Below are 23498 nucleotides of genomic sequence, written 5' to 3' on the forward strand. Positions count from 1 at the left end.
TAGAACGTGTACTAAATATTTGAAACAGGTAGCCTATTAAAGAAAACGTGTTTTTATTTACATTATTATTATTATTATTATTATAACCTGGATGGCCGTTATCTGTCGCATTTGTATTCCCTCGGTCATTTCACATTATCAGTGTCTTCTTGGGTCAAAGCATGTTATGGCTATTTATTACGGGAAACAGTGTGGGCAAGACAGTGTTGACATATGACAACATGACATATGTTTGACTCAAAACTGTACATTTGAGACCTATAACTTGAATAGGTCTGCATGGAGCTGACATGTTAAAGAAGTATTTTGTTAGATAAGTTAACGGTAAACAAAGCTTATCACAAAACACCTGGCCAATGATGGGCAGCAGGCAGTGGAGAAAGTGAACTACAACACCCACAATGCCATAGACTTGGTAGAGCTATTACACACTTCCTCCCACAATCCCAAGTGTGCTGAGGAAAGGAGAGGAGAGAGACGCGCCGTAAGAGTGAATAAGATCGCAGTTGGAGCAGTTTGCTTTTAAAAGAAAAATATATATATATATATATATATATATATGAATAACGTTTAAAAAATTACATATTTAAGCTGTATGTGTACAATCACAATTTCAAAAGTAGACGATAATACATAAGTAACCGCAATGTCGGCCCAGGCTCAGATGAGAGCTTTGCTCGACCAGTTGATGGGGACTGCAAGGGACGGTAAGTATTGCAAAGCCCGTTATTCATTTTCCTAATGGATGCCATTTTTTTTTTGCTGTCTCTGCGAACAGAAGAAATGTAAACAAGGCCGGTAGGAGGATCCTTTTTTTTTCTTTCTAACGCGTATGTATCGTTGTTTGTTTGTGTGATGGGTAACTAAAGTGGTCTATATAGGAATGGTGGTTAAATAGGGGGGCTTTTTTTTTTGTTTTAAAGAAATTTATGAAACAGGCCTAAGGCCTAGCTTCCCGTTTCCTGCCTGCCAGTTCATATGAGTAATATTAGTTTGTCCTTTCGAGCAAAGGTCGATTTTAAAGTTACTTTAAAATAATTTGATTAGAAACGTTTATACAAGCCATATCTGCAAATACATAAATAAATTAAACGCAATTTATACAATATAAATCTAGTGCAATATTTTGCCTAAAATATATATATATATATATATTTATATAACAAGCATAACAGATTTTGGTTTATTTGAATAGTGGTGTTTTGATATATAATTACGTAACGTGTATATTTTAAACTCTTGTATGGTTAATAAAAAGGAATGCATTTTTGGGATTACACGTGTACTTGTAGAAACACAGTAATGCAAAAGGTACATGATGTAGTACGTTTGGCAAGGGTTTTAATATTTAAGGTATTTTGTATGGCTACTTCCAGATGTAAATAATTCCTTCACAATGCAGAACGGAGAACTAGTCAGGTCGGTACCTCAATCTTAAGATTTGGTCTTAAGTGTTCAGATTGAAGCTTTAAAATAAGTATCTAGTCAGTAAAACACTTAAAAACGTGCTAGTTCCTTTTAAGGCAGTGGGCTTTTTGTAGTGGTCAATCGTTGATTTATATTTAAGGTGCAGTGGCTATTTTATTTAAAATTTGGTAATTATCAGGTTCTAACTTTCCTCAAAGACTAATGAATGTTGCTTGTGAGAAGTGTGTGTGTGTAATAAGTTGAATTTTAATTGCTTCCCATACCTATGTTTCATACAAACTGAACAATTGTGGCCCCTTTATTTTATTTATAAAGGTTCAGTGTATCTTTGCCAGCCTACATCAATCTGCAAGGGAGTTGCAGAAAAGCCTCATGTTCATCAAGCCGTGAGTCACAAATATAATTTTTAAAGCTGTTATGAATATCGAACAAACATGTTTGCTTTTCATAAGTAATTTCTTTTGAACAACAAAAGTAAAGAGGGGGGAAAAAGGACATCATTAAATGCAAACATTAGGAATAGTTTTTACAGCATAATTAGAGAGTGTGTGGTTGCTTCAAGTCATGGAACAGTGTATATATGTTCTAATAGTTACACAACATTTGTCAGACACAGAAGCCTTAAATTTTCACATACCATTTGACACTTTGACTTTGTGTATCATTCCCCTGACTTCCTTACTACAGGTGGGGCAAGAAAGCTTTTCCCTTTTATACTTTTCAACAGCGGGTATAAAATTCTGCAGCTGAGGGCTTGAAGATGCAGATGGGTACAGTATATGAGGAAGCTCACAGTGTGTATTAACTAACCTTTTTTTTTAACCTTTCAAAGCTGCATCTCTATTAGGGTTCCAAGAGTAACTTGCACCCACTCAGACCTGTTGGAAAGGTTGTCTTTTTTGGGGGGGGGGGGGGGGGGGGGGGGGGGCGCAAGTAAATCATGTCAAATTAGCAGCTGCTGCAGTCCCCCAGCAGGGCTATAAAGGCATGTTAAATTGGTGCTCCTCTAAACAGGCCCACTGCAACGTGCCCTGTTGGCCTTGCCCATAACCATGTGGTCGACCCTGTTGGAGCGTTCTGTCTTTTGATTCCACTGATCAGTCGCCTTCAGCCGCTGAACTTGCTTTTCAAATAGCAGGAAATGAGCACCGTTGCCTGTAAAGAATTATGGAAAAGTAACATTGTTTGGTGCTTTCACTGTGGGCTTTGACTAAGACCCCCTTTAAAACTCCCTTTGTATTGGTGCCTGCACTCTCTCACAACTGTGCTCTTAGTGGCAGGTGTGGAATAAATAAGGTTCAATCCTTGTGGACTATGGTGGCATGAAAACCTGAATTAATATTGCAGTACAGCAATATTAACAATATATAGTAAACACCCATAAATATTTCTTTAGGCTCCTGATTTGTATTCACTTGATCCCTTTGACCCTCGTATTGTTGCACAGCTGTAACAGCGGTATACAGCAACCGTGCCGTAAAACAAATACTTTTAGTTTAAGTGCTGCAGATTTGGAGGTGCCAGGTAGTGCCAAGGACATTTTTTTTTCTAAAAGGACTCCACCTTAAATGAGTCCTGACACCTTCCAAACTTATCTACATTTTCTGTAAGAAATGTGCATAAAAAATTAAACATTACTCATTTCTATGTATTAGTGTTACCTAATGTGCTGAGCCGTAATTGTTAAAACAACACATGAAATAAAAAAAAATGCCATTGCAAAGTTTCTTTCATTCTAAGCTTTTATTTAAAAAAAAAAAAAAAAAAATGTACTTATACACTGGAATTTCCTGTTGGATCAAGTCACTTTGCAACTATTTGGTTTCATGCCTTTTTTAATTCTCTCTTTTACTAAAACCTATTTCAGGCGATGAAACTCGACAGAGGGTGAAGTTTACTGACGATCGTGTCTGCAAAAGCCATCTTCTAGATTGCTGCCCCCATGACATTCTTGCTGGAACGGTATGTCATTTATCATACTAAGAGACAAAGCTGCTGAAGCTATCAAATATTTGTATTGTGCCAGAAAATATGCTCAATGTATCAAATGTACACTCAGTTTCTGTCTCAATAGTAACTCTGGAACTCTGCATGTAACATTGTAAGTGGATCTATTTAGTGGATAAGAATCATCAGTAGTGAAATAGTACCAGAGTAAATGTGTAACTACAGTGATATAATGGTGTATTGATACCCATGGCACAATTATGTGACATAAATCACTCGGGACTAATGTAGAAACTAATCTTTTGCAATAAAAAAATAAACAAGAAAAATTCTAAATCCACTCAGGCCTGTTGAACGTTTGCCAATGTTTACATTTAGAATAAATGTGATCTGATATCGCATGGTTTTTGCTGCCTAGGTAAGTCTGGATGGAGTTTCAAAATGTTTCACTTCTCTTGACAGCGCATGGATCTGGGGGACTGCTCGAAGATACACGACTTGGCACTGAGAGCTGATTATGAAATCGCTTCCAAGGACAGAGACCTGTTCTTTGAGTTGGATGTAAGTTAGGCTTCTGTGAACACATTAATAAATCTTAATAAAGGGAATTAACCCATTGCAGTCCATTTATTTAGCGCTTGTCAGACATGTCAGGTCCAATTTATTTTCACACACGCTGTTTATTTTACACAAGCCAAGCCCCACCCCTTGTTCGCTGTGTTTTTCACATACCTCTTTATAGAAGTGCATAGTGATAAATGCTCTCCTGCTCACTCGTTTTATCACCAAACTCCTCAATGTGATCCAAATCATTATTTTATTACTATAACATCTAAAAAGTTCTGCAAATGTCTGTGATATTCTTTGAGCGCTGGATGCAGAAGCAGCTACCTCTTATGTCCGTGTTATCTCTGTAGTGCACGGGGCTATGATATGCCCTTATTATTATTTTTTTCGGCTTTATTCGGCTCCTCTTGGTCTCAATCGGCCATTGAAAGTTTTTCTCTGCTTTTTCCGGAGAAAAAAACGACTTGAGACTTGTGCTTCTTTTTGATGTCGGACAGCTGCTTGTGCATCCAGCGCTTAAAGAAAATCATGGACATTTTGCAGAGCTTTTTGAGATGTTATAGTAGTAAAAGAATGACTTGGATCGTGTTATTGAGGAGTTTAGCGATTAAAGTGAGTGATCAGGAGAGGATTTATTAGTATGCACATCTATAAAGAGGTATGTGAAAAATACGACAAACATGGGTGGTCTTGGCAGGAGATACAGTACTTTTGCGATTCAGTGCTGTTTAAACCGGGGTAAAAATAAATTGGACCTGATGCATCTGACAAGCACCGAATAAATGGACTGCAAAGGGTTAGTATATCTTGTGGATAATAATAAAATGCTTAACTTTGAGTAATAAGTTCCTTCTGTTTTATTGTTCTAGGCAGTGGATCATCTAGAATCCTTTATCGCTGACTGTGACAGAAGAACAGAACTGGCTAAGAAACGCCTGGCTGAAACCCAGGAAGAAATAAGTGCCGAAGTTGCAGCAAAGGTGAGGGAATAAAACGTTACTCTTGTTCAGCTTCTGGGTCTAATCACCTTAGCATTGCAGATCAAAATGTTTTCTTTAATATCTGACCATACTTATTATTTTTTCCAGGCTGAAAAGGTCCACGAGTTGAATGAAGAGATCGGAAAGCTCCTAGCCAAGGCAGAGCAGCTGGGGGCCGAAGGGAATGTGGATGAGGCTCAGAAAGTACTTCAAGAGGTTGAGAGAGTGAGAAGCAGGAAGCGCGAAGCAGAGGTAGCGTATTGTACAGCTATTGAATGGAGTTTCCCCACTAATTTTTAGTGTTTTAACAAATCCATCAGTTTGCATGTGAATGTGGATGCTTAGATTTGGTAGCTAAATAACTTGATACACATTTGTCAAGTGGTAGAGAAAGTTAAGTAACTAGGAAATCAAACAGTCCCAGCCCTCATACGATGTCTGTCCTTATCTCAGGAGGAGTACAGAAACTCAATGCCTGCATCTAGTTTCCAGCAGCAGAAACTGCGAGTGTGTGAGGTGTGCTCCGCCTATCTGGGTCTCCATGACAACGATCGCCGCCTGGCTGATCATTTTGGTGGGAAACTGCACCTGGGGTTCATTCAGATCAGGGAAAAGCTGGAACAGCTGAAGGTAGGTTTTAAAATGGAAGCTTCATGTGGTCTACCATGGAGTCTTTATTTTTAGCTTGTAATGTGGAAGGACGGACTGCGGGGGTGGGGGGGGGGACTCGGATATAAGTTTGTCTTATTCGTTGTGTGTTTTTTTTGCTTTCCTCAAATTGGCAAAACATTTGTTTAATGTGCCATTTGATGGGTTAAATTCCTATTTTTTTTGTTTTTTTTGTTTTTAGAAAACTGTGTCAGAAAAGCAGGAAAAGCGAAACCAAGAGCGCCTGAAAAGACGGGAAGAGAGGGAGCGGGAAGAAAAAATGAAGAGGAGGTAGGTCTTTCCTTTACATGTGTAAAGCGGAGTAAAAAGGGAACAGTGTAATGTGAACGGCACTTTCCCCACAAGGGCATTGATAAATCTCTGTAAAGGACACTGTTGTGTGCAGGAAGATATCCACTATTTAACCCTTAGCGGTCCATTTATTCAGCGATTGTCAGGTCCAATTTATTTTCACATGCTCTGTTTATTTTACATGCGCTGATTAAAATATATATTTTTTCAGAGTAAAAAAGGGTTAAAAAGATCTGCGTAGCAAAAGGACATCAGTACTGCATCTCCAGCCAAGCCCCACCCCATGTTTGCTGTATTTCACATACCTCTTTATAGACATGCGTACTGAAATCCTCTCCTGATCACTTGTTTTATCACCAAACTCCTCAATAATGTGATCCAAGTCATTATTTTATTACTATAACATCTCAAAAAGCTCTGCAAATGTCCGTGATATTCTTTGAGCGCTGGATGCGGAAGCAGGTATCTCCTTTGTTTGTGGCTGTGTTATCTCTGTGGTGTAGGGCCTATGTGTATTGCTCAGATACGCCCCCCCCCCTTATTTTTTTTTTGCATTCGGCTGCTATCTGTCTCACTCGGCAATTGAAAGGTTTTATCGACTTTCCAGAGAAAACGACTGGTCCTGTGCTTGACGTCTTACTGATGTCCGAAATTGGACTGGAAACGGAAAATTGTAATGTCAGACCTGGTCTGACATAGGACCACGAAGGGTTCAAGGCTACTTCAGTTACCCTGTTTGGCCTTCCTGTGGAAGCAGGAGTTTGTCAAACATGATTTCCCTGGGCTACTTTCTTAAGGTATCTCGTCCTCCAAACCCACAATTCTGTTGTGGCTGACTTGCTCATTTGTATAGTCTGTTCAATATGCGTTGAACAAGGAACTGCATCATCCAGGTTACTCAGTGATGTGTGGCCAGTATGGTTTGAATTGTTCTATAGTTGAAGTGAAATTGCAATACTGGCAAATACAACTGTTGTGATGACATGGTGTACTCCACTAGGGGGAGCGCTTTACTCAAAGGTTTTATAATAAAGCTTCATCACATTTTGTGAATCTTTTGTGAGGGATATGTTTCTGCTGGCATATCCATTAACCCTTAGCAGTCCATTTATTCACTGCTTGTCAGGTCTAATTTATTTTCACACATGCTCTCTCCCCCCCCCCCCCCCCCCCCCCCCCCCCCCCCCCCCCCACCCCCCCCCCCCCCCCCCCCCCCCCCCCCCCCCCCCCCCCCCCCACCCCCCCCCCCCCCCCCCCCCCCCCCCCCCCCCCCCCCCCCCCCCCCCCCCCCCCCCCCCCACTGCATAGCAAAAGGACACTCAGTACTCCAGCTCCAGCCAAGCCCTACCCCTTGTTCACATACTACTTCATAAATCCTCTCCTGATAATGCGATCAAAGTATTATTTTATTACTCTAACATCTCAAAAAGCTTTGCAAATGTCTGATATTCTTTGAGCACTGGATGCGGAAGCAGCTGTCTTCTCTGTTTGTGGCCGTGTTATCTCTGTGGTGCAGGGGCTATGTGTTTTGCTCAGATCAGCCCCCCCCTTTTTTTTCCGGCTAATATCTGTCTCACTCTGCCTTTGAAAGGTTTTCTCTGCTTTTTCCAGAGAAAAAAATGACCAGAGTCCTGTGCCTGATGTCTTTATAATGTCGGACCTGGTCCGACGTAGGACCGCAAAGGGTTAAATGAGATGGCGACGTCAGACATGCTCTCACTGAAAAGCAATTGCAAATTAATCTCAACTGACCATTTGCCTGTTGATGGCTGTACATGCGTCTAAATCAAGCATTACTGCATCCTATCCTGTGTGGGTCAATTTGTGAACAATCTATAAAAGCAGCTTCTGCCCCAGTAGACATGAATTCAGAGTTCTGTGTTAACCATTATTTTCACACTCTGCTCCCCAGAGGGGATTCTTCAGTGACTGATGCCCCAGGAGAACAGCCTAGGGGGACGGCATCAGGGTAACTAACTCTCCTTCTGTCACATGTTTGATGTATGCAGGGTGAGAGCAGTCTTGCGAGCCTTTCTCACTGAGCAGTGCAAGATTTAAGATTGGACCAACGGTGTACTACCAGGAAGAAGCAGACATATATAAACATGTCATTGATGCTTTGTTCTGTAATTATATTTAAGAGTGGAACATAAATAGGGCTGCATCAGTTTATATGAAGTGACCCTAGTCAGGCAGCCAGTTTGTGCTACGGCTGTACCTGATTAAAGATTGCCTTGCCATCCATCTGGAAATGTTGCTTTTTATGGAACCACTTCTTGATAATAATTGTAGCCCTATTAAGCAAATAATGCAAACATGCTTATAGTACCGCTTATGGTAGACCTGGAATCATGTCCCTTTCTCTGCCAACCAACTTATAAATCCCACTTCACAGTAGAAAACTGGCTTTAAAACTACCCAGAATTTTGTAAAAGGTGGGTGTGCGTTGTTTGAGCCGAGGCAACAACCTTTGCTATAGTAGTGACCAGATGAAATGGTTGTGTTTCGTTATTTTTCAAACAGGTGTGTTGTGCCGTTTTATACTTTGTTTTTGGAAGCGCTGAACTTTTTTTTATTTTCTTTGTTTTTAGGACCAGATCACGAAGCAGAGAGCGTAAGAGGTAGGACCATGGTTTTTAAAATGTAAAAACATACCTACTCAAGTGCTTAGTCAAACATTGACTTACCTGCTTGTGTGTTTCATAAAAAAATCAATCAATATAGAAATTAGAAACTTAACACTGGTTCAAGATGTACGCTCTATTGAGTGTGTCTTGGTGTAGTTTTAGAAATCTCTCTTTCCTCCGCTCCTCTGGCAGGTCGCGCTCTCGAGAGCGTAGGAGACGCCGTTCCCACTCCTCTTCCCGGGAGAGGAGGAGGTCTCGCTCCAGAGACCGGGAGAGGAAGCGCCGGCACCGCAGTCGCTCCCGCAGCAAGGGTCGTCGGCGCAGCCCCCGCGACCGCAGCAGAGACCGGAGCTCCAAGCACAAGTAAGCACCAGCCAGCAAAGCCACTGCAATACCACCCCCCACTCCCCGGCAAGCCACGCAGAAGCCTGCTGTGTTGCACCAGTTCTCAGATCTCCATTCCATTTTAACCACTTCCTAAATGTTCACTTTAAATCCCAGCAGTTTCTGTTTTATATCAACTAGTTTACGCATTGTTTATATAAAATCCCCTACAACATCTGTGCTTTGAAAATGTCCCTCCTCAAACTTTAAATCTTTTCTGCACAGTAGTAATTTGCTTTGAGATCCAGTACAGCACTAGCAAGGTCTTCCATTTTTGTTTCCAATGTAAAAGAAAATACTTGATTATTTTAATGACTTGTGTTGCTAGATTTACTACCTTCCTTATGACGCTGTTCCGGAACAACGCCACAGGGCACCAGAGTCTAATAAATCTGCCCTTTTTATTAGGTCTTCAAGAGACCGTTCTTCCCGGGACAGATCTCGGGATAGGGACAGGAAGGAGAAGAGCTCATCGGAGAGGAGGCATGAGAGCATGAATGGCAAGGAGTCCAGGAGATCAGAGGAGAGAGAGGCTGGAGAGATCTAATGAGATCAGAGCCTATTTGGTTCCATGTTCCACTGTACATTCACAGAAAATGAACCCCAGCAATTTGTCTTCTCTTTCTGTACATGTAGTTGAGTATAACTGTTGAATACTACTGGATATAAGGACTTTTCTTTTCCTTTCTAGGGTTTGAGGAGCTTTGGCTTCTTAAATTTTTTTTCTTTTTTTTTTTTTAAATAGAAAACTGCAGTTCATTGGGCAGACTTGCTGAAATCTTGCTGAAAGAAAGTTTTCTTTAACAACCAAATGGGGTTGGGGTAAACCGGGGATTGCTTAGGAGACCAGGAAGATCCTCCTTGGTTTTTTGCCTTCGCTTCACTGATTTACTGTAGGGCTTGAGTAAATCATCGTATGTGGTGGTGGCTGTATAGATTTAGAACAAGAAGTTATTTCTCATTTTTGAAAGTTTTGTTTTTAATGTCAGTTTGTAGTACAGAAACCAATTTTATATAAAGTTTCCTTTTCTTAATGCCTAAACAAATTTGTATTGAATAAACATTTTGCTTGTTTCCCCCCCAAAACTCTTGAAAGCAGTGACCCTGTATCAAATCTAAATGGTAGTCGTTTCTGGGGTGCGGACTTCTTTCTGGCTGTTGCAGTTGATCAGTTTATTTTTGCTGTTTTTTTTCTTTTGTTAAATTTATTTTACAAATTAGCCAGGTCCCCCCCCCATGAAATTGTTACTATACTTTCTAGAAATTCAAGCTTTATGTACCCATAACCCTGAACAAAAAAAGAAGCTTGCATCCCTGGGCAAAATGTATTTGGCAATTTTAGTGGAATATTGCATTTAAGGGCAAGGTAATTATCGTGTACATATGGATTGTTGAGGGTGAGAATTTTGAAAAGTGTAGAAACATAAACTAAATTAAGATTTGCTATGAGTGCTTTATCATTTAAGAACATTACTAGAATGTATATCCCCTACTGGTAGTTGTCAGTAATTATTTTTGGACCATATGTTAAAACGTGTTTTTGCTGATAAAACTTGCTGTAAATATTGCATAAGAATTTCTAAATGGTTCCTGGAAATATTCCTGCTGTGCCTCATTTCACAATTAAACTTTTATCGGTTTCCAAAAATTGTTGGCTGTTTTTGTGTACTTATTTATTAATTTACTTTTAGCTGCATATTTCCATAAAATGGCACATTCCTTATTTTTGGTAATGGAGAACAATGTAATCCAGTTTATTTGGAGGAGGATTGAAGCAATGTGGTTTACTGATGTTCCTCTGACCTGTATAAAGTGGCCTACAGTTTCAAGGATTTGTGAGGTGTGGTTTCAAAGAGAGGTACATTTGACTACCTGAAAGTCAGTTAATTGCATAGGTGTAGTTGGGGATTTAACTTTAATGAATTAATCTGGGCAGGTACAGTATTTCCTCCCTTGCATGGTCTTTGTTTATCCACTATGTAACTCTACTCCCCAGTGTTAAATTCAGTGTTGCCCAAACCTTCCACATTTACTGCCAATGAGATATTTCAACAGGTCTCTTCTACAAAGTATTCAAACATTTCTCTTGATCTTTGCAAGTTTATAGCTGCATTTGGTTTCCATTCCAAACTGACATTTTAATTTAAAATCTTTACTAAACTAGTCATTAACAGGGCAACAGACATTCCACATGTCTTACAAAAGTAATCCTTTTTTCTCTGATCTTCAAATCAATCACAGTCAAAAATAATCCTTTAATTTGACAATATGATAGTGCTGTTACAGCTGTAGTTTATAATAGAAAACTAGACAATTCCTTCTCCACAACTTGCAAAACAAGTTTAATACAATATCCCAGGTAATTGTGTAAAGGTATAGCCTCTAGGGTAGGAGTACTCAATAGGTGGACTTTGGTCCGAATCTGGACTGCCAAGCCATATATAACAATATACATTGCCTATAGAAAGCCTACACCCCCTTTCAAAATTTTTGCCTTTTGTTGCCCTATAGCCTGGAATTAAAATGCATTAGAATAGTTTTTTCTTCATTTATCTACATACCCTACCCCACAACTTTGAAGTGAAAAAATATTCTTGAAATTTGTAGAAAATTAATTAAAAATAAAAAATGAAATAGCTTTGTTGGATAAGCGTCCACCCCCCATGTAATAGCAATCCTAAATTAGCTCTGGTGTAACCAATTGCCTTCAAAATCACGCACCAAGTTAAGTGGCCTCCACCTGTGTTAAACTGTAGTGATTCACATGATTTCAGGATAAATTCAGCAGTTTCCTCTGCTGGGTAGTGCATTTCAAAGCAAAGTCTCAACCATAAGCACCAAGGTGCTTTCAAAAGAACTCTGGGACAAAGTTGTTGAAAGGCACAGATCAGGGATGGGTATAAAAAAATATCAAAGGCCTTGAATATCCTTTGGAGCACGGTCAAGATGATTATTAAGAAGTGGAAGGTGTATGGCACCACCAAGACCCTGCCTAGATCAGGCCGTCCCTCCAAACTGGATGACCGAGCAAGAAGGAGACTGATCAGAGAGGTTACCAAGAGGCCAATGGCAACTTTACAAAAGGTACAGGCTTTTATGGCCAAGACTGGTAAAAGTGTGCATGTGACAACAATATCCCAAGCACTCCACAAATCTGATCTGTATGGTAGAATGGCAAGAAGGAAGCCATTACTCAAGAAAGCCCACCTTGAATGCCGTTTGAAGTATGCAAAGAAACACTCAGGAGATTCTGTAGCCATGTGGCAAAAAGTTTTGTGGTCTGACGAAACTGAAATGGAACTTTTTGGCCTAAATGCAAAGCTTTATTTTTGGCGCAAACCCGACACAGCGCATCACCCAGAGAACACCATCCCTACTTCTAGCACTTGTCAGGATAGAAGGGAAAATGAATGGAGCAAAGTACAGAAAAGACCTTGAGGAAAACCTGCTGCCCTCTGCAAGAAAGCTGAAACAGGGACGGAGGTTCACCTTTCAGCATGACAACGACCCAAAGCACACACCAAAGCTACACTGGAGTGGCTAAGGAACAAAAAGGTAAATGTCCTTGAGTGGCCCAGTCAGAGTCCCGACCTAAATCCAATCGAAAATGCGTGGCATGACTTGAAAATTGCTGTCCATCAACGGTCCCCAAGCTCCCTCACAGAGCTTGAACAGTTTTGTAAAGAAGAATTGTCAAATATTGTCAAGTCTAGGTGTGCAAAGTTGGTAGAGGCCTATCCCAACAGACTGACAGGTGTTATTGCTGCCAAAGGTGCTTCCACCAAGTATTAACTCAGGGGGGTGGAGACTTATCCAATTACTTTCACTTTTGTGTTTTTAATATATAATTATTTTCGCAATAAAACCTTTTTCCCCTTAATAGTGTGGAGTATGGTGTGCAGATAAGTGGAAAAAAATCCTCATTTAAATGCATCAAACTGAGGCACTGACACAACAATGTGAAAAAAAGTTCAAGGGGGTGTAGACTTTAGGCACTGTAGGCTTTTACTTGCATTCACATTAGATATGCTGTGAATTTTTGAGACAGCATGAGAGTGTGGAACGCAAGGGTACCATGTCGCTAAGTAGCAGATACTCAGTGCGAGCTATGAATAAAACTAAATGTACAAGTCAGCAGCAGTTATACCAAGTCAATGGTTATGGCAGGGAAAGAACTCATGCAGTAACAAGTCAGTAAAGAAGGCGGACCTGTAAAAAATGAGACAGCGTTTTGATTCCTCAAAAACACCTTTAAACCTATTGAAGTACTCTCAAACCAACAACATGTGGAAGAACCATATGTGTATACGATCTTTGTCAGTGTGGAGATGGGAATGAAAATGTACCCCAGACCTTGACCCTGCAGTAACCACGAGTCCTGGACCTTCACTCAAATGATTGAGTACCCCTGCTTTAGGCCGGGCAGTGTTCTTCCATTGGCGCCCCCTGAGAGGCTTCCGTTTGGCCTGTCAAGCGTCCGCTGTCCAAAATTTGAAATTGCTGATATGCAAGTTAAATGTAGGAAAAAATATGTGATTCCCTATCTCGTCCCAAACTCAAGACCATCCTTCACATTAATTGGTGAGCAACAAAATGTATGAAAAGAAAAGGTTGTAACCAACACTGCCTCCCACATGAGAGTGCCTCCAGGAGGCATTTGGAACTAACCTGTCTGATCGCCTCCCGTATAGTGTTACCCAACGCATTATAAGGGCTGCCTCACCTGTTCTTCTGCTCTGAGCATGGCTTCAAAGCAAAAATACACTATCATACTGGGAGGCACTATTGGTTACAACAGCAGCATATAAAAAGTTTGCGAACCACTGACCTAGAGAACCACGATGCTTTTTCTTTTAAACATGCGCATCTCAGGTAATTCAGCATCAATAGTACCAGAGAGTGAGTCATACAGACACAATGACAAACAGTGAGAGGAAGTAAGACAAAAATATGGAAGCTGTTTAAATTAGCTAAAAACAACAACAACAACCTGTTTGGCAACAGTAAGAAATGCACCTACACCTGTCAGTAGCAAAAAAGAAAAACAACTCATGATTCCTCTTTGTAGTTCTGTATATCACACACTACCCCATTCTTAAGCTTGTACTTGATAAAGAAAACCCTCTAGAGCCCTTCCCTGCAGTGAGAATCGGATAAATCCAAGAAAAGCACACGTTTTCAACAGGGAAGCTACCTTGGCAACAGGCTCTCCTCATTGAATCTTCAGGCCAAACTGCTTTTTCCACGAGGAAGTCACCCTATAGTCATCTATAAATATAGTAATCTATAAATCAGCGGGGAATTTAACAGCAGTTTGGTGAATCACCATAGCTGATAATAATAATAATAATAATAATAATAATAATAATAATAATAATAATAATAAAGGCTGCTGCGGCATGCAAGGCTGTGGTTGACCTATGGGAGCTGAAGGCTTATTGGGACGAAGGTTTAGATATCTTTAACCGACTTTGTAACACATTTGTCTGAAGTATAAAAGGACAAATAACATACACATAATAATAATAATAATAATATAATAATAATAATAATAATAATAATAATAATAATAATAATCTGGTCTCTCTCTTTCATAATGAATTCTTGCCAGCAGCTCAGTCAGCTACTCTGGATAAGTTGGCAAAGGTGATATTTTGTTTTCAATATGTTTGTTAGCGCTATTATATATTTATTAAAAATACACAACCAATTTTCAAAAGATTTGTGTGTCTATGAAAATATAATTTCACTGATGACAGTATCTCTACAAAACAAACTTCCACAGTGGGAGCGGTCATTCAACCTCGGTGATGCCCCGGTGAATTGAACAACAGTTGAGCTACTCCTGGTGAATTTAACACGCTTTACAACGATGCATTCAGCAGCAGATTTAATAGCGCACCCTGAAACAGCCCTATTTGCAATACACTCTGATTCTGACTGAAGGTAAACCACTTCTCACAAAGTTACATAGAAATGTAAGCAAACAACAAACACCCTCAGAACAAACTCGTGAAGATAAAAAAAAAGGCAAAGTAGTTGTGTATAAAAAATTTAAAAGCATGTAATGTCAACACGATCCCTAACCTTTTTTCAACCTTCTTGAAAAAAAAAAATAAAAAAAATTGTTACGGAAACCTGAGCACAAAAAAAACCCCCCAAAACAAACCAGAACAAAACAGGCACATCAGAAGAAAAAGTAAGTTCCACACCCAAAAAACACAGGAAACGTACCGTTTGTAGTTAGAAGTTTAAACTGTTCACTTTGGTGGCAGTCACATTTCAACTCCTAATAAAACCATTGCATTTTCCTCTGTACTGCCTCACAAAATGCAAACCTTGTTTTAAATTTAGTTCAGGTTATAAACGTTGTAACTATTTCAAATAAAATACTGCATGCAGTTCGCTCTGTTTAATAACTCACTGATATAAGTAGAGTAAGCCTCCCTCAACAACTTCGAGAAGTTCAGACCTCTGTCAGGAAAGAAATTGCTCACCGGAGATTGTATAAAATACTGCATGGGGTTGTCTGTGATAAATGAGAATTTAATGTCTGCCCTCCAGTTAGCATGCTTGGACAAACCCTCAGCATGCAATAGATTCTCATATCACACACTACCCCAGGCAGTAGCCTACTGTATATTTACTAAATGGGCAATAAATGCCCCATGGGCTATTTGCAAATAGAGAAAGCATAGCAGTTCAGAGTGAACTTGTGTAAGCTTGCTCATTAAACTCTTGTGTATATGCTGTTTTTGAACAGGGGACAATTATTCAGGTAGACACAGTGTTAATTTTAATGTTGCCTAAGCCTTCAACAGGTCCCTTCTACTGTACACGCAAACATTTCCCATGATCTTCCAAGCTTTTAGCTGCACTGTTTCCATTCCAAATCTACGGAAGATTTACATTTCTAGAGACTGGTGCTTCAATCACAATGTAACACAATTTTTGTTCCTGGGTAGTAAGTGTTATTTCCTAATTTCTTATGCCTCAAAAGTATAGAAAATGGCTATTATTCCCCACAAACTTTGCTTTTGTGACCAGGACAGTGATATTTTGAAATTTACCTATTTCCAATGAGAAAACGGGAGATTTGGGTCTTTTCGTTCACATAAAGTCAGAAAAAAATAACATATGAATCCAAATTAACATGTATTTATACTAAAGTAATACAAAAATGACTACAAAAGATTTAGAAGTGAGTAGTTTTTCAAGATTTACGATTATACTGTAAATCACTTTCACGAATCAGCCCCCAAATGTAGTCTCCCATCATGTTCTTGTTATACTGTCCTTGGTAGCAGCGTTCAAAGTCCAATATATCCTGACCTTTGCCTCAGACAGCTTAGGGAAGTCTTGAAGGTACGTGAAGGCTGCCGACTCCTTATCTAGAGCTCTGACAAATTGTTTCATAAGGCCCAATTTGATGTACAGTGGTGGCATCAGCACCTTCCGGGGGTCCACCAGTGGCTCCCACTTGACGTTGTTCCTCCCCACAGAGAACTCGGTCCGCTGTGGCCAGTCCTGCCTGTGGTAGTTCGCCTTGGTGTTCCTGCTGTCCCAAAGGCAAAGATAGCAGGGAAACTTGGTAAAACCGCCTTGGAGACCCATCAGGATGCCACCATTTTGAAGTCTCCTATGACTTCCCAGCCGTACTCATCATACTTCAAGGCGTCCAGCAAGGTCTTGATGCTGTTGTAATTCCCTTTGAGGTGCACCGAGTGAGCCAGTGGAAGAGACAGGTACTTGTTACCATTATGGAGCAGCACAGCTTTGAGGCTCCTGGATGAGCTGTCAATGAAGAGGCGCCACTCATTTTGGTTACAGGCGATTCCGATTGCCTAGAACATAAAAACTATAATAGCTTGGTTGGATAAGTGTCCACCCCCCCCCCCCCCCCCCCCCCCCACAGCTTCCAAGTGAAAAAAAATATTCTAGAAATTTGTAGTAAATTTATTAAAAATAAAAACTATAATAGCTTGGTTGGATAATAGAAATAGAAATCCTAAGCTCAGGTGTAACCAATTGCCTTCAAAATCACACACCAAGTTAAGTGGGCTCTAATTTTGTCATCTAGAACAGTCTGGTCACATTGTGGCAGAAGCAGAGCCCATCTTGATGGGTGAAGAAGCTGGAAAAAGGTTGGTGAAGCTTCCTCTGATCTGCGACTTGCATACTTTCATCCAACAAGTTCCACTGCTTGAGCCTAGACGTCAAAAGCTTGGCATTGGACTTGGTGAGACCAAGATCTCTAATCAAGTCGTTGAGGTCTTTTTGGTTGGGGTAGTATGGGTTTCTCTCCTCAGCTCCACCTCTGAAATTTTCATCTGGATCTACAATGTCTTCCTCGCTCTCTGACTTGCTGCTCTCTTCAAAAGACGGCTGCTCTCTCTCCGGAGGAGTGGGTACGGGGAGCTCATGGCAGTGTGGCACCGGGGCAATGGATGAAGGAAGGTCCAGATACGTGATAGCAGGTGCATTCTTGCCAGTCCGACGTTTGGAAGGGTCCACCATGCAGAAGTAACAGTTGCTTGAGTGGTCAGTGGGTTCCCGCCAAATTCTTGGGATAGTGAACTTCATGGCTGTCTTTTCCCCTCTGTACCATCCTACAAAAATACATTTATTTCACCCATGACTAACGTGTAAGAGATTCTCGCAACATTTTTCATATATGATATATTTTTTCAATAACATTGAAAATTGTAAAACATTTTAAAATTAAAAACTTTTACAATTTTAAAAATTTTAACAAATTTTATAACATAAAATTCCGAGCAACAATTGTCCATCTTACCTTCCAGAGTTTTTTTGCAGTGCTCGCAGGTGAAATTAGGTTCCCAGGGTTTGTCTTGATCCCTGACAGGCATGCCGAAATGTGCCTTGTAGGCCTCACACATCTTAGTAGATGCTTCCACAGAGTACTTTTTCACAAAATGCGTCTGCAGGATGCTTGCAGCCTCTTGCCATCTCAGAAAAATGCAGATATGTATCCACTTAGGCAGCTGGAACTATACTGAACTGGTGGGCTTAAGGCCCCTGTATTTATACTACTATTTATATTACTGGAAAGTTCTAGAAAGTTCTAGAAGTTACTCCAAGTTTACTCAGCACGGAATCTATCTGGAATGTTCTAGAAAATAGGTAAATTTCAAAATATCACTGTCCTGGTCACAAAAGCAAAGTTTGTGGGGAATAATAGCCATTTTCTATACTTTTGAGGCATAAGCAATTAGGAAACAACACTTACTACCCAGGAACCAAAAAAAAAAAAAATTTGTTACACGGTGTTATGCATCATTTGTGTTCATGTATATCTCAGTCCTTGCATATACAACGCCGTGTTCTCTTTCAGGTCCCGTAAAAGATGTCTTTTAACTTGTTGAAGCTGAATTAGCGGCCAATTATTGGATTATGCCTTAATAGTAGCATTAAAATTAAACAAGCTGCAGAGCTATGTAGCTAGTACTAAACATCATTAAAGCTGTTACGCCTTGACATTTTAATCAAAACACCCTGTAAAATCTTTAATGAATTAGTCATTAACAGGGCCTCCAGGCATTCCACAGGTCTTACAAAAAAGAATCCTTTTCTCCTTTGGTCTCAAATCAATCACAGTAAAAAAAAAAAAAAAAAAAAAAGCCCTTAATTTGGCAATATGACAGTGCTGTTACAGCTGTCATCTATAATAAATAATAAAAAAACTAGACAACTCACTTCTCCACAACTCTTGCAAGACGAGTTTAACAATGATATATATATATATACACTCACACACACACCCACACATCACACACACACACCCAATATTCCAGGTAGTTGTGTAAAGGTATAGCATCGAGAGCCTTCCATTTGGCCCGTCGAACGTCAGCTGTCCTTCATTATAAAAGCTGAAATTGCAGATACGAAAGGTTGAAAGGTTGCCATTATCTACAGGGCATTTTTTGTTTTTTTGGCAACACGCTATAATACAGGAGCACCTGATCACTGCACTTCATCTTGTAATAACCCTTCTCCTCTCTTGTTTAGAACTCACTCTGTATGCAAGCTACCATCAAATCAATACGCTTTTTAGTTTATGTTCACACTCTGTGTGCAGTCTTTCCTATCTGTAGCAGTATATTCCATAACCCAATGGGAAATACTATTTTACAGTTTACTATTAACTTCTCAAACTAATTACTCCTATCTTGTAACTTCTATTTATCTTTAAGGTCTCTTCCTTCACTGACTTAATGGGCTAAAACACCATTCGCTTGGTTACCTAGAGAACCACGATTATGCTTTTTCCTTTGAATATGCACATTTTGAAGTAAAGAATAATTCACCCAGAGATGCCTAGAGAGTGAGACAAACAAGCAAAACAACAATCATCGAGAAGAGAATAAGACAAAAACTATTGAAGCATAATAAATCAGCTGGAAAAACAAGTCTGTCAAAGAGCTTTTGTTTGGGATTTAAAAAACAAAACAAAACAAACAAAAAAACTGTTTGGCAACAGTAAGAAATGCACTTAAGCCTGTGCAAGGTGACATGCTAAATATGCACTTATCATACTTGTCACACTTGTCACACTTAGCACGTGTCTTTACCATAAATGCTTGCTCAGGTACTTTATATTTCAGTGAAGCAACATTTAATTTGAGCAGCCAGCAATGAAAGAGGTCCACAATGCACCCATAAATCAATACATTTTTATTAAATGACTAAATAATTAAGCTAAAAATCAATTCAATATAAAAAAGATACTGGCCAATAATAATAATAATAATAATAATAATAATAATAATAATAATAATAATAATAATAATACACAAACACAATATTAAAACACAATTTCTCAGCAAATCTGTGGAAAATGCAAAAACACACAGGAACTCCAATGCAACTGTTCATAATAGGTCACACAGGTTTTGGGAGGTAGAGGAGTTGCAGAAGCAGCAAATATTGTTCTAAAAACAAAAACAATTCTGAGAAGTATAGCTATTTGCTTTAGACAGTTATTCAGCACTTAGTAGATTGAAATCTGCAGGAAAACCACAAACAAACCACAAAAGAAAGGAAAGCAGCATTTCACTTTGCCAGGGGAGCAATCTGTGACTGCCCCTCCTCTCTGCACACAAAAACAGTCCAGGGAATCATTTTCCTTCACTGCCAGCTCTCTCCTCTTCTCAGCTTGCTCAGTCTGCTCACTGCTCAGGGGGCTGTTTCCCGGTAATGCTGGAACTTGGGGTTTCAAGATCATTCTCATGATTGACCACAGCTAAGTTTGATTGATCTTCATGTGCTTTTCCCAAAACGCCTTGTGAAAGTGCCTCTGGAAAATGACCTTAAAGTGCATCGTAGAAGTTGCAGTCACAGTAAGGATGGGGAGTCAATCACAAAATAATCAATTTTAATAAGAATTGATCTACATAAACTTGTTTGGAGTGGAATCGAGAGTTTATATTATATGACTGACTAAAGGAGTAGATTAAAACTTAATTTTCTCATCTCCGCGAACATCATGGGACCAACTGCCTTGCATGGTGTCTCTAGGGGGATAGACGTGTTTGTAGGACAAATTCCCACACCTTCTAGGGAGGAACCAGAAACTGGAGAGAAACAACAAGGCAATAGAAAAAGAAAAGAACACCTGTGAATGCAGCTTGGAAGTGATTGAGCTCGAAAAAAAAATCAGTAATGTAAGTAAAGTAAAACATAAATGAAAACTTGAAGAGGAGTATTCTGCAGCAGGACCAGCACCACCAAAAAGTAGTTGCTATTAAAAAGGCAAAATTAGGAGTACTTGAAAAACAACTCATTTTCACCGAAGCGCAGTTTTGGAGTTTGTACCTTCAAGAGATGAGATGTCTGAAGCTGAGGATCACCAATCCGGTACAAACCCGATGAGTAAGAGACCAGTGGTAACCATAGTGATGAGGGTGATGGACAAGCAGATCAAGATGTTTCACCTCCAAATGAAGCAACACTGCAGAGTAGAGCAAGAAGATGTGGAAGAGAGGACTAGGGGATGGGATGTTGTCACTGCAGGAGATGTGGAACAGCCATGCAGAAATGGTATGATTGGACTCAATTGGAAGGTATGTAAATGTTTGCCTGCAATGATAATTTCCCAGACAAATGTGTTGTGATGAAAAGGATTCAAATGTGGATGTGTTCTCTTTTTATTGTAAGTTTGGAGTCGGGAACCTCCTCCTCAAAGAAGACGCTAGGCACAGGACAGCATTCGTTCTCCACCAGGTGTTACTGGGGATGAACAAGTGACATCCATCAAGGAGTATATGAGCTCTTCGTTACCCCAGAAATACTGGATGTCATTGTAAGAGAAGCTAGACATGTGTTCAAAGAGTGGAATGATGCACACCCAGAACACCAGAAACAGTGGACAGACAAATATAGTGGTCACCTCGAACCACTGTTTTTCCTTTGGTCACACCAAAATGGGAGACCCAATTTCTGAACACTCTTGCCAGAAAAAAGATTCAAGAGTATTTTGAGATTCCTAAGATTTGACAACAAATAGACAAGACAGGAGAGAAGAACAAGTGATAAACTAGCAGCAATCTGTGATGCCTGGGAAATGTTTGTTGACAGGCTCAAGAAGTTTTGACATGACAGGTGATGAGCAGCTTGTCCCATTGTTTTATGAAGTGATAAAAATATATTGACATAAATATAGCTATTTGATCATCGATCTATTTCATAACCGTTTAAACAAACCCCCCACCGGTACGCACATCATGATGCCCTGTGGCCCCCCAAGGTTTGGACATTGCCTTATCTGGCCCTCCAGAGAATGTAATTGAATACCACTGCTCTAAGGGTCTTACTATATAATGATCACCTGAAGGAGAAGTCTGTCACCTAAAAATATGTACTGTTGTGTACTAATTTTTACCAACATCCCACACAAGTAAAGCAAATGAGCTTCAGCTAATAGCAATGCCAAGTAATATTATTTAAGTAAGATTTACAAACTTTATGTATAGATTTAGATTTTCCAGTAAATGTAGTCCAAAACAATTCTGATTATTACACTACTCATAAATTTTGCGAACTCTCTCTAAGCTGCCAGTGTAAACCACAATTATTGTAAGGAAAAGACATTTATGTACAGGCAACTGGAGAAAAAAGTTGCCTGGCTGCATAAACAAAGTAGGCTACCACTGGAAAGCTTGTGCTGCATCATGGTTCCTCTTTGTAGTTATGTTGTCAGTTTCCTGTGCTTGTGTGCTTCAAGATTGTATGTGGGTAGCGGGAGAGGGTGGTGCCAAGAGGGAGGCAAAAACAAACAGGTACAAGAAGAGCGAGAGCATTAAATAAAAAAAGAAAATAAAGAAATATATGCAAGCATGGTCTGGTTGGAGCTTTCCATTTATGTACACATCCTACCCCACAGCTTCCAAGTGAAAAAAAATATTCTAGAAATTTGTAGTAAATTTATTAAAAATAAAAACTATAATAGCTTGGTTGGATAAGTGTCCACCCCCCCCCCCCCCCCCTCAATCCTAAATTAGCTCAGGTGTAACCAATTGCCTTCAAAATCACACACCAAGTTAAGTGGGCTCTAATTTTGTTAAGATAAATTCAGCAGTTCCTGTAGGTTCCCTCTGCTGGGTAGTGCATTTCAAAGCAAAGACTCAACCATGAACACCAAGGCACTTTCAAAAGAACTCCGGGACAAAGTTGTTGAAAGGAACGGATCAGGGATGAGTATAAAAAAATATCAAAGGCTTTGACTATCCCTTGGAGCATGGTCAAGATGATTATTAAGAAGTGCAAGGTGTATGGCACCACCAAAAACCTGCCTAGATCAGGCCATACTTCCAAACTGAATGACTGAGAAAGAAGGAAACTGATCAGAGAGGCTACCAAGAGGCCAATGGCAACTTTGCAAGAGGTACAGGCATTTATGGCCAAGACTGGTCAAGGTGTGCATGTGACAACAATATCCCAAGCACTCCACAAATCTGGCCTGTATGGTAAGGTGGCAAGAAGGAAGCCATTACTCAAGAAAGCCCACCTTGAATCCTGTTTGAAAAGTTTTGTAGTCTGGCGAAACTAAAATTGAACTTTTTGGCCTAAATGCAAAGCATTATGACTGGCGCAAACCCAACATAGCGCATCACCCAAAGAACACCATCTCTGCTGTGAAGCATGGTGGTGGCAGCATCATGTTATGGGGATGTTTCTCATCGGCAGGGACTGGGGCACTTGTTAGGATAGAAAGGAAAATGAATGGAGCAAAGTACAGAAAAGTCCTTGAGGAAAATCTGCTGCCCTCTGCAAGAAAGCTGAAACTGGGATGGAAGTTCACCTTTCAGCATGACAACGACCCAAAGCACACAGCCAAAGCTACACTGGAATGGTTAAGGAACAAAAAGGTAAATGTCCTTGAGTGGCCCAGTCAGAGCCCCGACCTAAATCCAATCGAAAATGTGTGGCATGACTTGAAGATTGCTGTCCATCAACGGTCCCCAAGCTCCCTCACAGAGCTTGAACAGTTTTGTAAAGAAGAATTGTCAAATAATATAAAGTCTAGGTGTGCAAAGTTGGTAGAGACCTATCCCAACAGACTGATAGGTGTTATTGCTGCCAAAGG

At 39.9% G+C, this 23498-nt stretch overlaps 1 protein-coding gene across 5 annotated transcripts; it reads left to right on the forward strand.

The window, feature by feature from the left end:
• Positions 1-450: 450 nt before the first annotated feature.
• On the forward strand, positions 451-10541 carry LOC121330876 (putative RNA-binding protein Luc7-like 1). 5 transcript variants are annotated; one of them, XM_041277774.1, is made up of 12 exons: positions 695-707; positions 1744-1814; positions 3296-3390; positions 3838-3936; positions 4812-4922; positions 5031-5174; positions 5376-5552; positions 5773-5861; positions 7795-7851; positions 8474-8503; positions 8702-8872; positions 9302-10541. In XM_041277774.1, the coding sequence occupies exons 4-12, from the start codon at positions 3841-3843 to the stop codon at positions 9438-9440; spliced, it is 1014 nt and encodes a 337-aa protein (XP_041133708.1). In that variant the 5' UTR covers positions 695-707; positions 1744-1814; positions 3296-3390; positions 3838-3840; the 3' UTR covers positions 9441-10541. The 5 variants fall into 5 exon arrangements, with proteins under 5 accessions (XP_041133706.1, XP_041133707.1, XP_041133708.1 ...); XM_041277769.1 differs by lacking the exon at positions 695-707 and adding an exon at positions 723-798; XM_041277772.1 differs by lacking the exon at positions 1744-1814 and having other exon boundaries at positions 451-707.
• The last annotated feature ends 12957 nt before the right edge of the window (positions 10542-23498 follow it).

This window comes from Polyodon spathula, chromosome 18 (assembly GCF_017654505.1).
Source record: "Polyodon spathula isolate WHYD16114869_AA chromosome 18, ASM1765450v1, whole genome shotgun sequence".
Taxonomy (NCBI): Eukaryota; Metazoa; Chordata; class Actinopteri; order Acipenseriformes; family Polyodontidae; genus Polyodon; species Polyodon spathula.